Source organism: Eublepharis macularius, chromosome 1 (assembly GCF_028583425.1).
Source record: "Eublepharis macularius isolate TG4126 chromosome 1, MPM_Emac_v1.0, whole genome shotgun sequence".
Lineage (NCBI taxonomy): Eukaryota > Metazoa > Chordata > Lepidosauria > Squamata > Eublepharidae > Eublepharis > Eublepharis macularius.
Genome location: NC_072790.1, coordinates 54,102,707 through 54,122,529, shown reverse-complemented (window position 1 = coordinate 54,122,529; position 19,823 = coordinate 54,102,707). Strand labels below are relative to the sequence as shown.

At 39.5% G+C, this 19,823-nt stretch overlaps 1 protein-coding gene across 1 annotated transcript in view; it reads left to right on the top strand.

The window, feature by feature from the left end:
- Positions 1-19,823, top strand: part of DCDC2C (doublecortin domain containing 2C) — a 66,210-nt gene that overhangs the window by 22,242 nt on the left and 24,145 nt on the right. Inside the window, exons 6-8 of the mRNA XM_054971160.1 lie at positions 1,093-1,141; positions 10,066-10,122; positions 11,689-11,800. Of these exons, the coding sequence (XP_054827135.1) occupies positions 1,093-1,141; positions 10,066-10,122; positions 11,689-11,800 (218 nt within the window). The remainder of the gene's footprint in view (positions 1-1,092; positions 1,142-10,065; positions 10,123-11,688; positions 11,801-19,823) is intronic.

Genomic DNA, 19,823 nt, shown 5'->3' with positions numbered 1-19,823 from the left:
TGCAAGCCCAATGAAGTCCATGAGATTAGAATGGTGCAAGTTTGGAATTACACTAATAGAAGAGCATGTACTGGTTTCTTGGCAACTGGGACAGTTGGAGAGAGCAGGGAACTATAGGCATTTTCAGCCCCAAGGTGTCTTGAATTTATTTATTTATTTACTTCATTTATACCCCACATCTCTCCCAGTTGGGAACCCAGAGTAGCTTATGTTGTTCTCCTCCATTTTATCTTCATAATAACCCTTTGAGGTAGGTTCTGCTGAAAGTGTGTGACTGGCCCAAATCACCCAGCAAGCTTCCATGATAAGAGTGGAGGTATGAACCCAAGTCTCCCAGATCATAATTTGACATTCTAACAACTATACCACACCAGTTCTAGCTGACTTGCTCCACAAGTCTTCAGTAGTAAATTATCTATTAAGATGGTGCAATTAGGCAATTTGTGATATATGCATGCTAATGCAGAGCAGGAAGAAAACGGAATTATCACCTTTAAGTCAGCTTGGCCAGGAACTGGGGAATTGTTTTAGAGTGCTGCCAAGATACTTGAGTCTGAGTAATGGAAGGAAAGGGGAACCACTAGGTTTTTGTTGTCATGATGACTGACAACTTATCCTGTGTTGCCAGCTTTAAGAAGAGGCTTGGAGCTATTGGGAATGCACGTTAAAATAGCAAGCAAGCGAATGCAATCAAGTTCATCACAATTAGTAAATCTTCAGCTGCTAAATTATGGTATATATGAACGACAGAGAATGATATACTCTGATAATACTCCATATTACAGCACTACTGGCTCTGCCTGCTTTGGGTGAAAGAGTACCAGTCTTTCTGTATTATTGATCTAATCTGGCAGAGCTAGTCTTTAGTCCATAGTATCAACATTAATATGCTTTATCATACTGGTTTTATGTTTATTATATGAAGTAGACAAAACTTCAGAGTACATTGTCTTTTAGAAGTAATGTATTTCATTATAGTATTTTAAATCTGTAATATTATTATAGAAACAATAATAAAATTTTAATAATAAAAAGTAATACATTTTATACTGATAAATATTTGAATTACATAAATTGCATCTTGTATTTTAGGAATTTTGCTGACCGGACTCCAGAACCTCCAATGTCCCCAAAGAGAAAAGTAAGAAGACATTTAAAAATTATGTGAAACATAGTTTTTATCCAACAAGATGAAACCTAGCTAGATCTAAATTTTGACTTTTCGTCTTTAAAATGTCTGCATCAACAGCTGCATCAAAAGAATTTAACAACTGGCAAATTCAGGCAGGGAATGGAGTACAATCTCTGGACCCCAGTCTAAAGTCTCACCAGCATCTGATGTTCAGATTCATTGATCTTTGCATATTCAATATGATAGAAACTGTAAATGGTTGTGAATGCGACCCCATGAACTAATTCTGTGCGTCCATTTGACCTTGTGCTTGCCAGAGACCAAGTCCCTATGCCCCATGGCAAACTGTTTCTCAGTCAGAGAGGACTTCTACAGTTTGGTTGTGATGTGATAGGAGGAATATCCTGTTAAAGAAAAGCAAAATAAAAAAAAAATCCCACTAGACGTACCAAGCACCTCTTTGGGTCGCAACCATTGACACTAACAATTGAATATAAAATGTTACTTTTCATTCTAGGTTCTTAATCTGCAAGTGAGAGGTGTGAGTCACCTATGGGGGATATAGGATTATTTGGAGAACAACCCTCAGCTACTGTGGCTGGAGGACAGACAATGGATAGCGATCAGTCCCTTCTGGGAGCTCCTGTGTTTAGCCTGTCTCTGAGCCTATCTCTGTAAGATCTTAAATGGCTGGAGAAAGGAAACAATCTGTTTCTGCCTAGAGCAGACATGTTCTTTTATTTTCTCCACTGCACTGTATGATTGGCTTTCTCAAAGTCCATTTTCTAATAAGATCTCCATGAAAATGGAATATGAGCAAGGGACTACAATCATGTTTCATTTCAAATATTGATTTCTTCTTTTTTGCTTCTTTTAGTAGATAAGATGCAAATATGGAGGAAGAGAGAGAGAGATCATTTACAATTATCACCCGAATGCATTTTTAACTTTATAAGCCAGTTTTCTGCCATAATTGGTTCAGGGCCACTTTTATCTGTGTGAATCATACTATTTAGAAGTTGCCTGGCTTTAGAATTATCTGTAATAAGAAAAAGGAAAATAGGAAAAGATTTTTTTAAAGTGAAATGGAAAATTGTAAAAAGAAACAGCATTTAGGAAAGATCATAACTTGCCTAAGACCACCCAAGTTTAAGACTAAGCTGAGTTTCTACCAGGTACTTTTCCCATGTCCATAGCTTATTCTTAGCCACTAGGATTGTGAAAGTAACTGTTTTTTTCTAACTATACAAAGGCAATGTCTCCTAAAGGTTTGGTCAAGAAGCATAGCTGTTTGTTAGGAAAATTTCTTTAGCCCAATTCCCACCCCCCACCCCCCGGCTTCTCTTGCCAGTAGCTGTTTGAAGGAAGCCTGTCTCCAAAGTCTTCACTTGCTCTGACCTTGGAGATAAGATTACCTGCTCTGCTGCTAGAGGGAGTGAGCCTCCATGTATAGTGTTGAACCAATTAACATTCTTGATTAATTTGCACTGGCAAGATTGACGGTTGTTGCCAAGGACTGCAGCCTTGGTTTCATCCCTTTTTTGCATGTAGTCACCTCTTGTGAGTGACATCAGCATTTTGCTGCCTGATTGGTTGTAAGGGCCCGCACCACTGAGGCACCAAAATGGCATAAAAACCAATGATCCAAAATGGATTCTGGGAACTTAGTTTGGGTTAGTCTTGTCTCTGGAGGCAGAGATCTAGACTTTGTTTGTGCGTCCTGTGAAAGGTCTCATTTGTGACTCAGACTGGATGGAAGCTCAGGTGACCACCTGTTTGCTTTGCTGAGAAGCCTAGCCATTCTGCCTCTTAATTAAAGACTGTGCCTTTTGCCTTTGTGACCACGTTTGGATTTATTTCTGTTGATGTATTGGTATGTATAATTAGAGCTTACAAAGCTATAGATATTTTTTGTTTTATCCTCACATTCTGTCTCGTGCCTTTACCATGACCTTGCACCTTAAATAAACTAGAGCTATTATATTTCTTGTGTGGTTTGATAACTTTGAAGTCTCAAAGCTTTAAACCAGTTGATCAAACCCTCCTTTGTGTAAACCCTCGAGTACCACCTACCAGAAAACTATCTTGCTGTAAAAACTATCTTGCAAAACCATTCTTGCTGAGTGGCCTTTGCCTTGTTTAATTCCCTTACAGGCTGAGAGCGTGTCCCTTCATCCGTGTGCTTTGGAAAACACCAAGGGACTGGTGGTAGCTTTATTGAGCAACTGGGGGACTTTCCCTTGCTTGCTAGTTCGTAAAGTGGGTGAACTGGCCTATGGGGCTCTTATATTTCCTGATATAGTAGCCCTATACTGCTCCAGACCTCTTTTCCCTTGATATGGTGGCAGCACCACACAACTCCAGACTTGCTATCCCTTGATACCATCTGTAGCCCTTTACAAGATGTGACTGTGTACAGGGGTTAGTGGATCATGCCCACATGCATGAAACTTCCCTTGCTTTTGAAAGAGTAATTTTTAAAAATAAGCTATTTTTATACCCAGATGAGATTGGAGGAGGAGGGGGAAATGCTTAGTTCTAGTTATGTCATAAACATTAGCCAGCGTGCAGCAGTAGGTATCACAATAAATTCTGAAAATTATCTTCATTTTTTTAGAAGAAGAAATGAGGTTTTCCTCAATCTCTAAAGGGCTCAGAAAGTCTGCAGAATCAATTGGATCAGAAACTGCAGTGGTAAAGTAAAAAATGAGCTGATGTACTACAGTCAGGGATAGCAGTAACATAAAACCTTCAACGTTTTGGAATTGTTATGGCTGAGCATACATTGTCTCCACATTTTTCATTTAGAATGAAATGGGCATTCATTCACTCAGGTTTTATCAGGTAATCAAGGGATGTTGTTGCCAACCAGCTGACTTCGGGGTTTTTTTCTGTTGCTTTTTGCTGTTTCAGATCTGATTTGTGATTTTTTTTTAACTTAAAACTAGAGATGGGCACGAACCGGAAAAAAAACAAACCGTGCGGTTCATGGTTCATTGCATTTCACGAACCACGAACTTTCACGAACCTGCCCTGGTTTGCAAACTGGTTCGTTTGGTTCGTGAAAACATCAGATCTGGGTCAGCAGAATGTCACTTCCGGGCCAGCAGAAGGCCACTTCCGGCTCAGCAGAAGGTCTGCGGAAAGTCCATCCCCTGTTGCCTAGGAAACTGATTGATTGGCGCCAGGCTGTCTGCAGTGACGAACCAAAAAATGAATCAGCCTAAAGTTTGTGGCGGTTTTTCAGAAATGGGCTCTGATGAACTGCTGGTTTGCGAACCACAAACTGGCCTGGTTTGTGCCGAATTTTGGTTTGTATTTCGGTTTGTGCCCATCTCTACTTAAAACACAGTTGCAGACTAGCCTAACCCGTGCGGACTTCCAAAGCACTGTTGTGGCTTTTCAGGGCTACTGTCCCTTAAAGTTATTCCTCCTTTCCTCTTTATTGATTCTGTTTCTCGCCTTAATTAATTACTGTGTTCATTCAATCCTTAATCAGTTCTTTTTCCTGGAAAAGGGAAAGAGCTTCAGTTACTGCATTTGTTTGCATCAAAGCAATTGCTTATTTCTTTTCATAGTTGCACAATTATGATCTTTAAAGATAATGGCTTTTACTGCAAACCCCCCTTCATCAGGAAAATGAGGGATCAATTCAGTATTGCTGCAGCCCCTGCATGTTAAGCTGAGAAACAGAAGCAACTACGGAACAATGAAGAGCAAAGGAGATAAATTTAAAAGAACAGGTACAGGGTGAGATGAAACCTTTGCTAAATGGAACTTATTTCCAAGTAAGCATATATTACATTCTTGCCAGTGGGGATGAGTATTGCTAAATTTTTAAGGAAATAAAGCATTGGGCTAAGAGTTGTATGGAACAAATGAGTTGGATCCTGCAGTCTGTCAGCAGAAGGCACTGGTGGTGTTGGATCTTTCCCACATTTCTGTCCGTCTAACTTTTGCCTGCAGTTGCCGTACCCGTGTGGTCTAATAGCTACTTGGGAGGCTACAGTGGAGAAGGGGATGAAATTGCCTTTTCTACCTCTTCCATCAGCGTAGATCTGTTGATGGAATAGGGAGCATTTTTGTCCCCTTCTCTCTACATCCTCCAGACCCCAATGGCTCTGAGACCACATGTGTCCTCACGGCTCTGGGAATAAGCTTCCCTGTATTCAAAAAAGGATGCTGGAAAGATCCACAATCCTTGTGTCCACTAATCACAGGATCAAACTCATTGTTTTAATTATACTTTCAGCGGATTGCAAAAAAAGATTAACTGAACAGCAGTATCCTAGTGTGGAGAGAACTTCAGTTGACATAAATTAGAGACAGTTTTAGCGATTTGTAAACAGCATCCTTATTGAAGATTCTTTCCATTAACAGTACTTGATGAAGAAATAGTGAAAGTGTTTTTTCTCTTCCTTACAAAGGAAGTTAGGAGTCAAGAGTCTGCTAATCGTATGCTTTGGATTTATATCCCCTGCTGTCAGATGTGCTTAGAATGAGAAGCAACAGTTTGCTTCCTTGGGGAAAAAAGATATCTAGCTAATCATGGGCTTAGTCAGGCCTTTTTTTCTGGGAAAAGAGGTGGTGGAACTCAGTGGGTTGCCCTAGGAGAAAATGGTCACATGGCCGGTGGCCCTGCCCCCTGAACTCCAGACAGAGGGGAGTTTAGATTGCCCTCTGCACCGCTAGCACGGAGGGCAATCTAAACTCGCCTCTGTCTGGAGATCGGGGGTGGGGCCACCGGCCATGTGACCATTTTCAAGAGGTGCCCGAACTCCATTCCACTGCGTTCCTGCTGAAAAAAAGCTTAGTAATTAGATAATAAATATGCAGTCTGATCATATACATGTTTTTTTAGAACTAAGCTTGGACTGAGGCCTGGTCTGGACATGAAGCATAATGAGGTGGTTCTGAGTTGGTGGAATGGACACTGTCACTTCATACTGCAAGGGGAGGGCAAAATAGTACAGCATGTGAATGGCTAGGGTAGATTCTCCCTAAGGGGCTATTTTTTATTTGCAGAGAGTTTTTATGTGGGAAGTATTAACCCTGTGAATTTTTCCACAAGCAATTTGAAATGGTTCAGTCCATTCCACCACCTCATTTGCCAGTTCAGTGGGACTTATACCCAAATAAGTGAGAATTGGATTGCAGATTTAAGGGAAGCAAAGAAGGCAAGCTAAACAAATTTGAATAAACATTGTACACAGAGATAACAGAACAAGTGGCCAAGAAACTTGCTTCCTTCCCATCTGCTCACATTTCTTTGTGCCTATTCTGTTGCCCTATAGGCGGATGAACCTGCCAGTATTGTAAGATCTCTTTTTCAGGTGCTTGTGACTTCAGAGAAGTGTGTAACAATTAGGGTTTGAACTTTTTGGGTGGTAGTAGACCAGTTTTGGAATACTATACTTAAAAACAGTCAATGTCTACTTTAAGAACTTTTAGTTGCCAGGTTAAGACATTTAGATTTTCCCAGTGGATGATGCATTTTTTTCTGTTATGTTTTCTGATCTAGCTTTTGTTTTAATTGCCTTTTTATTGTTTTTGTTGATTTAAAACTTTTTTTTTGTTAAACTGTGGCTGGAAAGCGGGAATAGAAATTCTTATATGATTCTGTCCTACCTCATCCCTACTTTACTTGCTCAAGTCGAAATTCTGTTTCTGCACATGCAGTCTCTCTGCTTAGCTTATTCTAACCTGACACCTAGAATGAGGACAGCTTGGAAAAAAGTATACTCAAATACAGTCCCAAAGTGTGTGCTTTTTATTGTGGTTCTTGTTGGTCCTTATACCTGCAATAACTGTGTGACTGTGGCAATACAGTGAACATATTAGATTTTCCGGAGATGATAATTATGTTTAGGTGGATAGTATTGCTACAGAAAGAGTTTGTAATGAGAAGAACAAAAGTCATCTATGGAGTATATGTGTGGGCTCATAAATAATCTGTGTACAAATTCTGGAAGAATTGCTGCCTGTTACAGTAGTAACATGGAGAGATACTTAAAAGGCACCTGATAAAGTAGACTTATAGCCAACTGTGGAACAATACATTTATTGGGCTTTAATGGGTACCTTGACTTCATTTTTTTGGTATATGAATGCAGTATGTACATGTATACTCTGTTAAATGTTGAGTCATAATGAACAAAGGTAATTATGTAGGAGCAATCCCAAGAAAGTGTACTCAGAAATCAGTCCCATTTTATTCAGCAGGATTTGCTCCCGGTATTATTTGGATTGCTGCTTATATTGTCTATAGTATATGTGATTCATATGCATGGTTGCCCTTTCCTGGATGCTCTTTTGCATGCCGTTTCCCATATTACAAGCTGAATTGTGCTGCAGCATTGACTGTATTGTTCACATCCACTTTCTATGCCAGAGCAAGTAACAAGGGTTGGGCAAATTCCAGGCCTGTCTAAAAGCAAAATACCAGGCAGTTCACATTCTGCATCAGCTACTAGTATAGGAACACAGCAGCTACAATAGTTGTGTGACCTTTGTGTTGTATCTGGATTCGAAGTATGCTCATAGTTAGCCTGGTATTGCCTACTTGTATTGGTATGGGGAGTGAAGCATAAATGCCACAGACTGATTTTTCTGGATCACACCCTGATTTATTTACCTGCTTATTTCAGTTTTGCACTAGGCATTAAAGTCATAGCGGTACAGTAGTAGAATCCTAAAGCAGTAGTGAAAAAAAGAATTTAGAGAATGAATTATTTACATGTCATTCTCATATCTCAATGTTGCTATGTTAATATTAATATAGGTACTGCAATGAAAATAGTATACATGCATTTTAAACTTTTATTTATTACATGCATATTTTTGCTCAAAATTGAACATAATAAGATGGTTGTTTTTAAAATAAATTATAATTTATAATAATTTGTGATATGGAAACTGTCACAAGTGAAATTTTAAGAGGTGTTTGTTTTATTGGTACGTGGGAAGAGTACGTAATGGAATATTCTAATGTATACATTAAGATAGATACATAACGTTCAGAGAAGAATGTGTCCTCCAAAGCTGATACCTTACATTAATTTCCAGGACATGGCAGTGTCTCTGTGTAAATGTAAAACATTTCCTTTCATTAATCAAAATCATAAAGAGGCTTCATCAGAGTTCATACGTTAGCCAGTATTCCATTTTAATAAATGTTCAGATCACAAGTGTGTCCTGTGATCGAGACTTAAGGCTCCCACATGAATAAGATTCACTTGGGAAAACAGCCAAATGTCTTTTGCATGCATCTTCACTTTCATTATGCCTAGAGATGGAATGATGAACTTTCCTCCGTGGAAATTCACTGAGCACTTTATCCAGCTGACTCTTGCAAAGCTTCTATTTCTAGTGTCTCAGCTAGTTTACAGATTTTAAAATGTGGTAAAATTTCATGCAAAAAGTCTGTATAATAACTGGCCATGGCTTTTCAGCTAAGGTAAGGGTTCTCCCTTTCCCAATACTCGGAATTTTTAATACAGCTTCTTGAGGGGACTGGTTCGTTCTCATGCTTCCATTTGATCCTCTTGCTCAGAACCCTGTTATAGGAACTGAAGACTGCATTCTATTCTTGTTGGCTTTTGTTGCCCATGGTGACCAATATGCCCGGTGTTCAACAGCATTCTCTCCCCTTCAGTGACCCTCTGGGAGTGCCTCTTCCCATACAAACTTTGCTGCTTTCTTAAGTTATCTGTTGATGCCTTGTTCTGGACACCTCCTCCATTGGATGCATGATGAGCAGAATCCATTTCTGTTGTGTTGCCCAGTATTTTATACACTGTGGCCTATTTGGCTGGATTTATTTTTGCTGTTAAAAGAAAGATGAAGTCCTTTTCATTACCTAGAGCTTTGGTAAATGGATAGCTTTGCTACAGTTAGTTCATAATTGCTGTTTTGGTTTTTGTACAGTTAAGAGGTTGGATCCTCTAAATTTGTTCTGCTAACAGAGGCACTTGCCTGTAGTGTAAGGAGCCTTACACAGACCCAAAAGGCCCTTCCATCAAGAAAGGCATCTTAAGCCTGGGGACGTTGCTATAATTAGCAAATTTGTAGGATCCAGACCATTGTATTTTTAATTGTTTTCATTTTGACAATGTACTTGTGTGGCTGAGCTTACTGAAAACTGCAAGCTAGAATGTAAGCAACTAAATCTTTTGTCTGATATTAGGGAGTGAGCAGGTATTAAGCAGAAGAGAGGCATTATCCTTAACACGATTAAGTGAAGACTGCTGGAGGGTCACTGGGCAGAAATTAGCATTTGACTAGGGCATTCAGCCTATCAGTTTAGGGAGGGCACTGCAGATAACAATGTGTCCATCATGTAACTACACTTAAGCAGTCTCACGCTAACCCTAACCCCGCCGCAGCCTTTATTCTAGTATTGAAATGACACTATAATTCACTGTTTTTCAGCTCAATCCTAAATAGAGTTACACATGTCTAAGCCCATTGAAATCAATGGGCTTTGATGGGAGTAACTCTACTTAGGATTGCTCTGTTTGTTGGGTCCGGCAAGAGCAGCACACTGAAGCTTGTGGACTCCATGGACAACTAGGCTGGGGTTCTGCCACTTAAACTGTCTATTTAACAAGTTTGCTTGGCCAATCCCCTCATTGCCTACACAGATACCCCTCACTTCTTGCAGGGCCCCTCACCTGTTCCTAGTGCAGTGAGCCTTTGGTTAACTTCGTTCCAGCCACTCCCTTCTCATCTTCCTGTCTTCTTTCCTCCTTGAGGCTTTCTTACAACCAGTTTTCTGCTGCTGCTCCTCTTTTGGCCCCTTTATTCTCTTTCTCAGTTGAGGATGCTTTCTCTTACCATGCCCTATCATGCTTAATGATGTGTAACAAATAAAATTAAATGCTTGGCATCTCTCTTGTATACCCCCCATTGACTTCTTATCTGTTCCTTTAAAGAGACTGGACACCCATACCAGCCGTTCCAAGGCATCTCCTCGCCTCCTCCCTGTTCAGGTACCTGACTCCCTATTAAGAACATGCAGGGTGGTGGTGGTGGTAGTACTTGGGTTACGGGGGAAGAAGTGGGTAAGATCCCCATTGGCCCAGAGTGGTTGAATGCCCCTGTCCCCAAACTTAAAGGTATGCAGCAATATGGATTCCTAGCCCAGGTGGCTGAACTTGAGCATGTCCAATGGGACAAGTCTCACAAGGGTAAAAAGTATTAAACTAGAATTTGAAACTTATCTTTCAGTTATGGTTGGGCAGTCAGTTAATTTAAATCCTGATAAAGCAGAATTGTTTTGTTAGCTTCAACTACAGTTAAGATTTTTTCTGTTAATTACAGTTAAGACTGGCTCTTGGAGTTTGTGGTCTGGAAGATAGAAGGGCAAGAGTTGTAGGCCTTTATCCCATTCTTAATGATGATTAAAAAGTAACAGTATTATTTCTGAAGTTACTGATTCATTAAGGAAACATTAAGGCACCACTATCTAGTGACTGAAGTACAAGTAAAAGAATCTGTGGAAAAATACATACTAAAGAATTTAAGAAATCTGGTATTTTCCACAAGGGGATGGGCTTTTGTGGTTTCCATGTGGCTTCTTGTCAGCACAACACAGTGGCAACAGGGCTTCCACTTGGGATATATCCCTGTGTTTCCCTGCCCCTACCTCCTGCAGCAGCCATTCTCCCTCCTCTGCTCTCAGATTTTTTTTTCAGAGGAGTTAGCCGTGTTAGTCTGTAGTAGCAAAATCAAAAACCGTCCAGTAGCACCTTTAAGACTAACCAACTTTATTGTAGCATAAGCTTTCGAGAATCACAGTTCTCTTTGTCAGATGCATCTGACGAAGAGAACTGTGATTCTTGAAAGCTTATGCTACAATAAAGTTGGTTAGTCTTAAAGGTGCTACTGGACTCTTAGATTTTTTTTTTGAATCTGTGATTGACAGATTGTTACAGAGTTATAATGGTATAGCAATCTGTTTATCATGTTCCCTGAATTACTAGCTTTCATTTTTAAGAAGTGTCTAGCCCACTTTATTGTGGAAATATGCCTTTACCCTTATGTCTTCCACAGTGAGAGGGGCTAGAGACCTACTTTTTAAAAAAGACAATAAAAGGTGAGAATTCTGAAGAATTAGTAGAGAGAGGTTTATACTGGCCTGGCCACTGAAGTGGACTGGGAGAAGGAAAATGGTGCTGATACAGGCAGGACCAAGAGGACCCAGACTTTCTTGTCCACATGAATGCCCCTCCAGTAACCCCTGCTTCCCAATAGTATCCCAGCCAAAGGAAACCACTCATGAGTAAGATCATGATGGGTAGCTGTGTTTGTCTGTCCGTAGCAGTAGAAAAGACTCCAGTAGCACCTATAAAACTAACAAAATTTGTGGTAGGGTATGAGCTTTCATGGCTCACAGCTCAATCTGTGGCTCACAAAAGCTTATACCCTACCACAAATGTTGTTGGTCTTATAGGTGCTACTGGCTCTTTTCTACCACTCATTTTCTGATGTTATTTTAGCAGTTGGTTCTTTAAGAAAGTAGATCTATCATTTGGATGTTCTTGTGTTTCATGCAGTCTCCAGTAGAGCCGCCCAAAAAAGGAGAAGGGGATCGACATTCAGTTTTTTACGCAAGATCCAAGAAGGCAAGTCCTGAAAGGGCTCCTAAAGAACTGTCATCTGATGATGGTAACATTAAATACTGTCTCTGGTACATAAAGACTGTGTAGTCATATTTATTTTACTTCATTTATACCCTGCTTTTCTTTCTAGTGGGCACCTAAAGCTGCTTATGTTGTTTTCCCCTCCTCCTTACCCTAAGAAGTAGGTTAGGCTGAGAGAGTGTGACTGGACCATGGTTACTGAGTGAACTTCCATGGCAGAGTGGTGATTTAACTTGAGTCTCCCAGGTCCTAGTCTGACAGTCAGACCTCTACGCTACATCATAATTGATTTGTGTTGGTTCTTATTATTCTCCTATTTGTTCCTTTTTTTCTATGCAATGGTTGCTTAAGCCAGAAATGCTTGTACTACAGTTATTTTGTCCCTCAAAACAATTGAAACTTTCATTTTTTAAAACGGAAAATCAGTTCAAATTTTAGTTTAATAAATATAGTGTATTTTGATTGATTATAAGTAGACAGGATCAAAAGATGTTTTCTCTTCAACGTCAACATCAACCTTCTCTTTCACTCCTCAACTCCATCCCAGCCCAATGCCAGAAAAATCACTCTGGGGGCTCTCTGGTGGGGGAGGGGGAGATCATTTTTCAAACTAATTTCACCAAATTTGGAGGGAGCCTACTCCTGACTGTCCTCTATGTTTCATGAAGATTGGACACCCCAGGGCCCAATTTTATGGGCCCCCAAACAAAATTAAGACAGATCAGAGAATCCCAAATTTAGTTGGCTATTATTCCCTATGGGGAAAGCTATCTGGGGAGCTGTGGGTGGCATTTTTCAAGGAAACACCACCAAATTTGCAGGTCACCTATTTTTAATGGTCCTCTAAAAACCACCCCAAGGTCCAGTTGGGCCTGTGAAGAAGGTGCCTCTATCCACTATCCATTGTTTCCTATAGAGGAAATGTTTCCAAGCAGGATGTCAGGCAGAAACATGCAGAGCAAGGCTGTCAGTGGCCAAAGGCACACTCCCAAATGCAAGAGGAAGCCCAGCAGAGCCAAACTGAAGCAAGGGACATGATTGCAACTTAGCCCAACTGGTTTGACCAACATCAAACCAGAGAATTATGTCAAAACAGAGAATTCCATCCCAACTGAAGCAAGGGACATGATTGCAACTTCGCCCAACTAAACCAGTGTCATTCACAGAAGCCAGGCAGACTAGGAGAGCTCCTACACAGATTGCCCACTCACTCTTCCCTCTTTGCCTCACTTCTCCTCCCTCTGCCTCCCTCCCTCCTCCCCCTCCCATCTTGGAAAAAAGCAGAAGTCCAGGAAGAAGCCAGCCACAGTCTGAAGCCACATTTCGCATATTTATCCAGGGATCTGAGTTCCTGGATCAGATCTGGGATTCTTTGATTTAATTCAGGAAAGCTGGATTGGCAAAAATCTATTTTTTCCTCCTGAATCCAAGATCCAGATTGCACGTGCCTAGTCACATCAGCTGCCATTTCAGCAGAGAACCTGCCACGCGCTGGAAGTAGTTTAGCTTGCTGAGGATGCTTCTACACAAAGGCAGTTCCCCATTTTGCTCTCACTGCTGCTGTGAATGTGCTACTGGCGGGGAGGGGAGCAAGAACTGTGAGTGGAAGGAGTTACCCAGATCGGTGTTGCTAGACCGGAAAAAATACAAAGCCTTAGTCCAGACTCTGAAGGACATGAAAATAAGGTACAGATGGGAATTACCAGAAGGAGTGTCCTTTGAATTTGGAGGAGTGAAAAAGCGCATCAGATCTGAATTAGAAATGGAAAAGTTTATGAGGGACAATGAAAAGGACTTACCAACAACAAGGTTATGAATATGGAGTGTAAAGTGTTATCTTGGAATGTAAATGGACTTAACTCACCGAATAAGAGAAAAAGTATTTTCCACTGGCTATTAAAACAAAAATGTGATATTGTGTGTTTGCAAGAGACTCATATCAGAAAGCAGGATGTAAAATATCTTAAATTGAACAAATTGGGCAATGACTTTGTAGCGGCCTCAAAAAAGAAAAAAAGGGGAATGGCATTGTATATAAAAGAGGAGCTACAGCCAAAATTAGTGATGAGAGATGTGGAAGCCAGATTTTTAGCAGTGGAATGTACATGGAATTTAAAGAGAGCGTTGGTGATTGGAATTTATGCACCTAATGGAGCAAAAGAAAGCTTCTTTGAGGATTTAAGGAAGCAATTAGATGAACTTTCTTATGACCAGATAATTCTTGCAGGAGACTTCAATGGAGTTACAAACTTGGAACAGGACAAAAAATCATCAACTGTACAAAAGAAAAGAGGATTACTACCAAAGACTTTTTTTGTGTTAATGCAACAGGAAATTTTGGAAGATGTATGGAGAAGACAGAATCCTAAAGGCAGACAATATACGTTTTATTCTGCGAGACACTCTACGTTATCACGAATTGATATGATATGGGCCTCAAAAGACTTAGCGCTTTGGACTAAGGACGTAGAAATAATGCCCATGGTAGGCTCAGATCATAATCCAATTATGTGGAAGTTTGGAAAAAGAACCAAAAGGAAAGGATGGAGAATAAATGAGGACTTGTTACAAGAGGGAGAAAATATGGAGATGTTGAGAAGGGAAACTAAGTTCTTCATACAACACAACATTAATAGAGAAGTACCAACTAATAAGGTATGGGATACCTATAAGGCAGTAATTAGAGGTATACTAATGGACTTAAATGGAAGAGCTAGGGAAAAAAAAGAGGAGAAGAGACAGGAGATTATGGAGAAAATAAAAGCCAAAGAAATACAATTAAAGAAAAGGCCAGGGAAAAAGAAAATATACCAGGATATTAAAATCCTACAAGAGCAGTTGACGGCAATGAATAATAAAGAACTGGAATGGAACCTTAAGAGAATGAACCAAAAGTCGTTTGAAGGTGCAAATAAACCTGGGAAATATTTGGCGTGGCAACTGAAGAAGAGAAAGGAGAAGAAGACAATAAATAAAATATGTGAGGACAATAAAGTATATCTGGAACAGACGGCTATTAGCAGAGCCTTTTACAAATTTTATGCTAAACTGTACAACAAAAAAGAAGTGAATAAAGACTCAATAGCGACGTACTTGGGGAAAATGAAGCTCCCAGTAATTTCGGAAAGATGGAGAGACAAACTGAACAGTGAGGTAACGGAGGAAGAGATAAGGAAGGCAATACAGTCAACAAATCTGGGAAAGGCGCCAGGACCTGATGGACTTACAGCCAAATTTTACAAGGTAATGGTCAATGAACTGGTGCCATTCCTAAAAGAAGTCATCAATGGTGTTTTGAGGGATCAGAGGATTCCTGACACTTGGAGTGAAGCTAATATATCATTGATCCCCAAAGAAGGACAAGATTTGACTAATGTTAAAAATTACAGACCTATTTCACTACTTAATAATGACTATAAAATCTTTGCGAAGATATTGGCGGAAAGAGTAAAGGGATGGCTTTCCGAAGTTATTGAGGAGGAACAAGCTGGTTTTTTACCAAACAGACAAATTAAAGACAATTTAAGGACAGTTATAAATGCTATTGAATACTATGATAAGCGTTGTTATAAGGAGGTTGGTTTCTTCTTTGTGGACGCTGAAAAAGCATTTGACAATTTGAACTGGGATTTTATGTTTGCCACTATGGAACAGCTACAAATGGGGGAAAGATTTATAAGAGCAGTGAAAGAAATCTACAGAGACCAGAGTGCAGCAATTGTGGTGAATGATGAGGTGACTAAGAAATTGACTATAGGTAAAGGTACAAGACAAGGTTGCCCGTTGTCTCCACTGTTGTTTATTTTGGTTTTGGAAATATTGATGATACAGATTCGAGAAGATAATGCATCCGTGGAATAAAAATAAAAGACTTTTCCTACAAGGTCAGAGCATTTGCGGATGACATAATGTTAATTGTGGAAGATCCAATTGAGAACATGCCAAAGGTAATAGAGAAAATCAAGGAATTTGGAGATTTGGCAGGATTCTATGTAAATAAAAAGAAGTCTAAGATATTATGCAAAAATATGACCAAACAAAAACAACAGTTATTAACGGAAATAACAGATTGTGAAGTAACAAGTAAGGTGAAATATTTGGGAATTGAACTGACTGCAAAGAATATAGATCTATTCAAGAATAATTATGAGAAACTGTGGACTCAGATAGAGCAAGATTTGATTAAATGGAATAGATTGAATTTGTCATGGTTGGGAAGAATTGCAGTAGTTAAGATGAATGTGCTGCCAAGAGTGATGTTTCTGTTACAAACAATACCAATTATTCGGGACTCTAAGCAGTTTGAAAAATGGCAGAGGAAAATATCGGACTTTGTTTGGGCAGGCAAGAAGCCTCGAGTGAAAATGAAAGTATTACAAAACGCAAAAGAGAGAGGGGGAATGCAACTGCCCAATCTAAGACTCTACTACGATGCAATCTGTTTGGTGTGGCTGAAAGACTGGATGACGCTCAAAAACCGCAAACTACTGGCCTTAGAAGGATATAAAAAATATTTGGATGGCATGCATATCTGTGGTATGACAAAGTAAAAGCAGACTCTATGTTTCTACACCATTACATTCGGAGAAGCCTCTTCACAATTTGGAAGAAGTATAGAGATTACCTACAGGAAGGAATTCCCTCCTGGGTGGTTCCTTATGAAGTAATAGACCCAAGAACTGTCGATAATGAACAACAGTGTTTAACATATAAGGAGATAACACGAATAGAATTTTCCAAACTAAGAATAAGGACGCAAGACGAGTTGTCTCCAAGCTATGATTGGTTTCAATATAGACAGATTAGAGATCTCTATAACTCAGACTGTGTGAAAGGAGGGGTAAGAATGGAGAATTCGGAATTAGAGGAGGTAATTTTACAAGAGGATAAAAAGGAAATCTCTAAGACTTACAAAGTGTTGCTAAAATGGTACACAGAAGATGAGACAGTTAAAGTGCAAATGGTGAAGTGGGCTATAAACTTTAATAAAGAAATAACAATGGAGGCGTGGGAATACTTGTGGAAGAATACATTGAAGATCACGACATGCACTAACATTAAAGAGAACGTTTATAAAATGATTTATCGTTGGTATTTGACGCCAAAGAAAATTGCGTTAGGGAATTTGAACATGTCTGATAAATGCTGGAAATGTAAAAAGCATGAAGGATCGTTGTACCACATGTGGTGGACTTGTGAGGTAGCTAGGCAGTACTGGGGGGAAATAATAAGAGTGATAAGTGAGATTTTACAATTTCAAGTTAATAAGAACCCAAAACTCCTGCTACTGAACTTGGGAACGGAGGATATTCCGGCACAATACAGGACATTGTTATTTTACATGACAGCAGCGGCTAGACTGTTGTATGCGCAAAAGTGGAAAGTACAAGAAGTGCCAACTATCGAGGACTGGATTTACAAATTGCTGTACATGGCGGAAATGGACAAAATGACAAGGAAACTGAGAGACCTTGATCCAGGACAGTTCAACATGGATTGGGAAAAGTTGAAGCAATATTTGGTGAAAAAATGGGAGGTGGGAGGAGAACTGTGGCAGTTTGAAAATTACTGAAATACAACAAAAGAAGAGGGAAGTGACTTTACCAAGGGGAGGAGAGTTAAATGAGAAATTCTAAGCAAATATTTTATTTGACTACTATACATAGTACTAAGTAATAGAGGTGTTACTATAAGAATTATAAGGATAGAAATTAACTAATTTTATTTCTGGCAGATAATTGTATAATGGAGAAATTATATAATTAAGATAGAATGAATATAAGATAGAAGGAAGTAAAGAGCAACATATAGAGTATGAGTTAAATTGATTGACTTACAGTGAATGTATACAATGCTCATAGAAGTACTTAAAGTTATGCAGAATAAGGAACAAATTGTTTGCCCCATATTGACGAGACGAAATAAGATAGAATATGGAGTACAAAAGTAGACAAATGACTGTTATTATTAAAGAATATATGCCAGGAATGTAACATTTAGTCGATAAGTTAAGTGGGAAAGGGAATAGAGACAGCACTGGGTTATAATAGAAGCTTAGAAGAGAGTGAAAGTATATGTTTAATAGAATAAAATAAGTTTGAAATGAGTAGGGGGAAAAACGGATAAGGGGTTGGAAAACTGTTGGAAGTCAACAAAAGGGGGGGAAAGGGAGGGGGTTAGAACTGGAATATTTAAAGGAAATTGATTGTAATAGATATTATAGAGATTTCTAATCCAATAAAAAAAAAATTTTAAAAAAAGAACTGTGATTGGAAGCAACCTGAGTCAGCTCAGCTTGTTCTTCAACCCCATTTAGTTTTTATGCAGTTTAATATAAAGCTATATTGTCGAAGGCTTTCACGGCTGGATAATGTTAGTTGTAGATTTTCCGGGCTGTATGGCCGTGATCTTGGCATTATAGTTCCTGATGTTTTGCCAGCAGCTGTGACTGGCATCTTCAGAGGTGTAGCACCAAAAGACAGAGATCTCTCAGTGTAAATGTGTGGAAAATATGTTAGCAGGTAATTTATATCTACTCAGGAAGATGGATTTGGGCTGAGTCATCCTATAAAAGTTTCCCAGGGTGTGGAATGCTAATGGGGGGAAACTTCACTGTATCCTGAGGAGGCTCCAACCCGCAAAATCACCAGGCTAACAAATGCACTGATCAGGAATTCCTCACTTCATCCCAACACGCGCAGAAAACTATGCAAGACAGAAGCACAGCCACTATGACTATATGGATTCCCTAAAATTCATAAGGATTCAGTCCCACTACGACCCATCATGAGTGCCATTGGTTCACCGACATATGAATTAGCTAAACATCTGGCCAATCTACAGGACCACATTGGAAAAACCACATCTTACATCAAAGATTCAGCACATTTCATCAACAAAATCAGTCCTCTGAAACTCAATCCATGGGACATACTCGTCAGTTTTAATGTTGTATCCCTTTTTACTAAGGTTCCGGTAAAAAAGACAATCACGCTTATTAATCAGATTTTTCCAGAGGATGTAACAGCCTTATTCCACCATTGTCTGACAACCAGTTACTTCCAGATGGATGGGGTGGCCATGGGAAGCCATCTCAGCCCGGTTATAGCAAACTTCTACATGGAACATTTTGAAAAACAGCTTTAGAATCAGCACCCCACAAACCTACAGTCTGGTTCCGGTTTGTGGATGACAACTTTATCATTTGGAGTCATAGTGAGGAAGAATTGATGGAGTTTTTAAACCACCTCAACAATATCCACCCGAACATACAATTCACCATGGAAAAAGAAATCGAGGGTAAACTCACATTTCTAGATACCTTGGTCATCCGCAAAGCAAACTTTCAATTAGGTCACAAGGCCTACAGGAAACCAACTCACACGGATCGGTACTTATGCAAAAACTTCAATCACCACCCTCAACAGAAAAGAGGCATAATAAACACACTAATAGACCATGCAAGACGGATATGTGATCCGTACTTTCTCAACGAGGAAATTAATGATCTAAACCACGCATTTCAAGCAAATGGCTACTCCAGAAATGAAATCAGAAGGGCGATTAAACCAAGGATAAATAAAAAAACTAAGGAAAAACAGTCTCCCACAGGAAAAGTGTTTTTGCCATATATCAAAGGAATCACTGATCAGATGGGAAAACTTATGAAAAAGCACAACCTACAAACAGTATTCAGACCCACCAGAAAAATACAACAGATGCTACGATCAGCAAAAGGCAGTAGAGACCCCCTCACCTCTGCAGGAGTATATCGCATACCCTTCAGCTGTGGACAAGTTTACATTGGGACCACACAGCATAGCATCCAGAGAAGAGTAAAAGAACATGAAAGACACTGCAGACTTGGCCAACCTGAAAAATCAGCAGTGGCTGAACATAGCCTAACTCAAACAGGACACAGTATCTTATTCCAGGACACTAAAATACTGGACAACACATCCAACTACTTTGTCAGATTGCACAGGGAAGCCATTGAAATTCATAAGCATAAGCACGATTTCAACAGGAAATAAGAGAGTTTAAGAAGG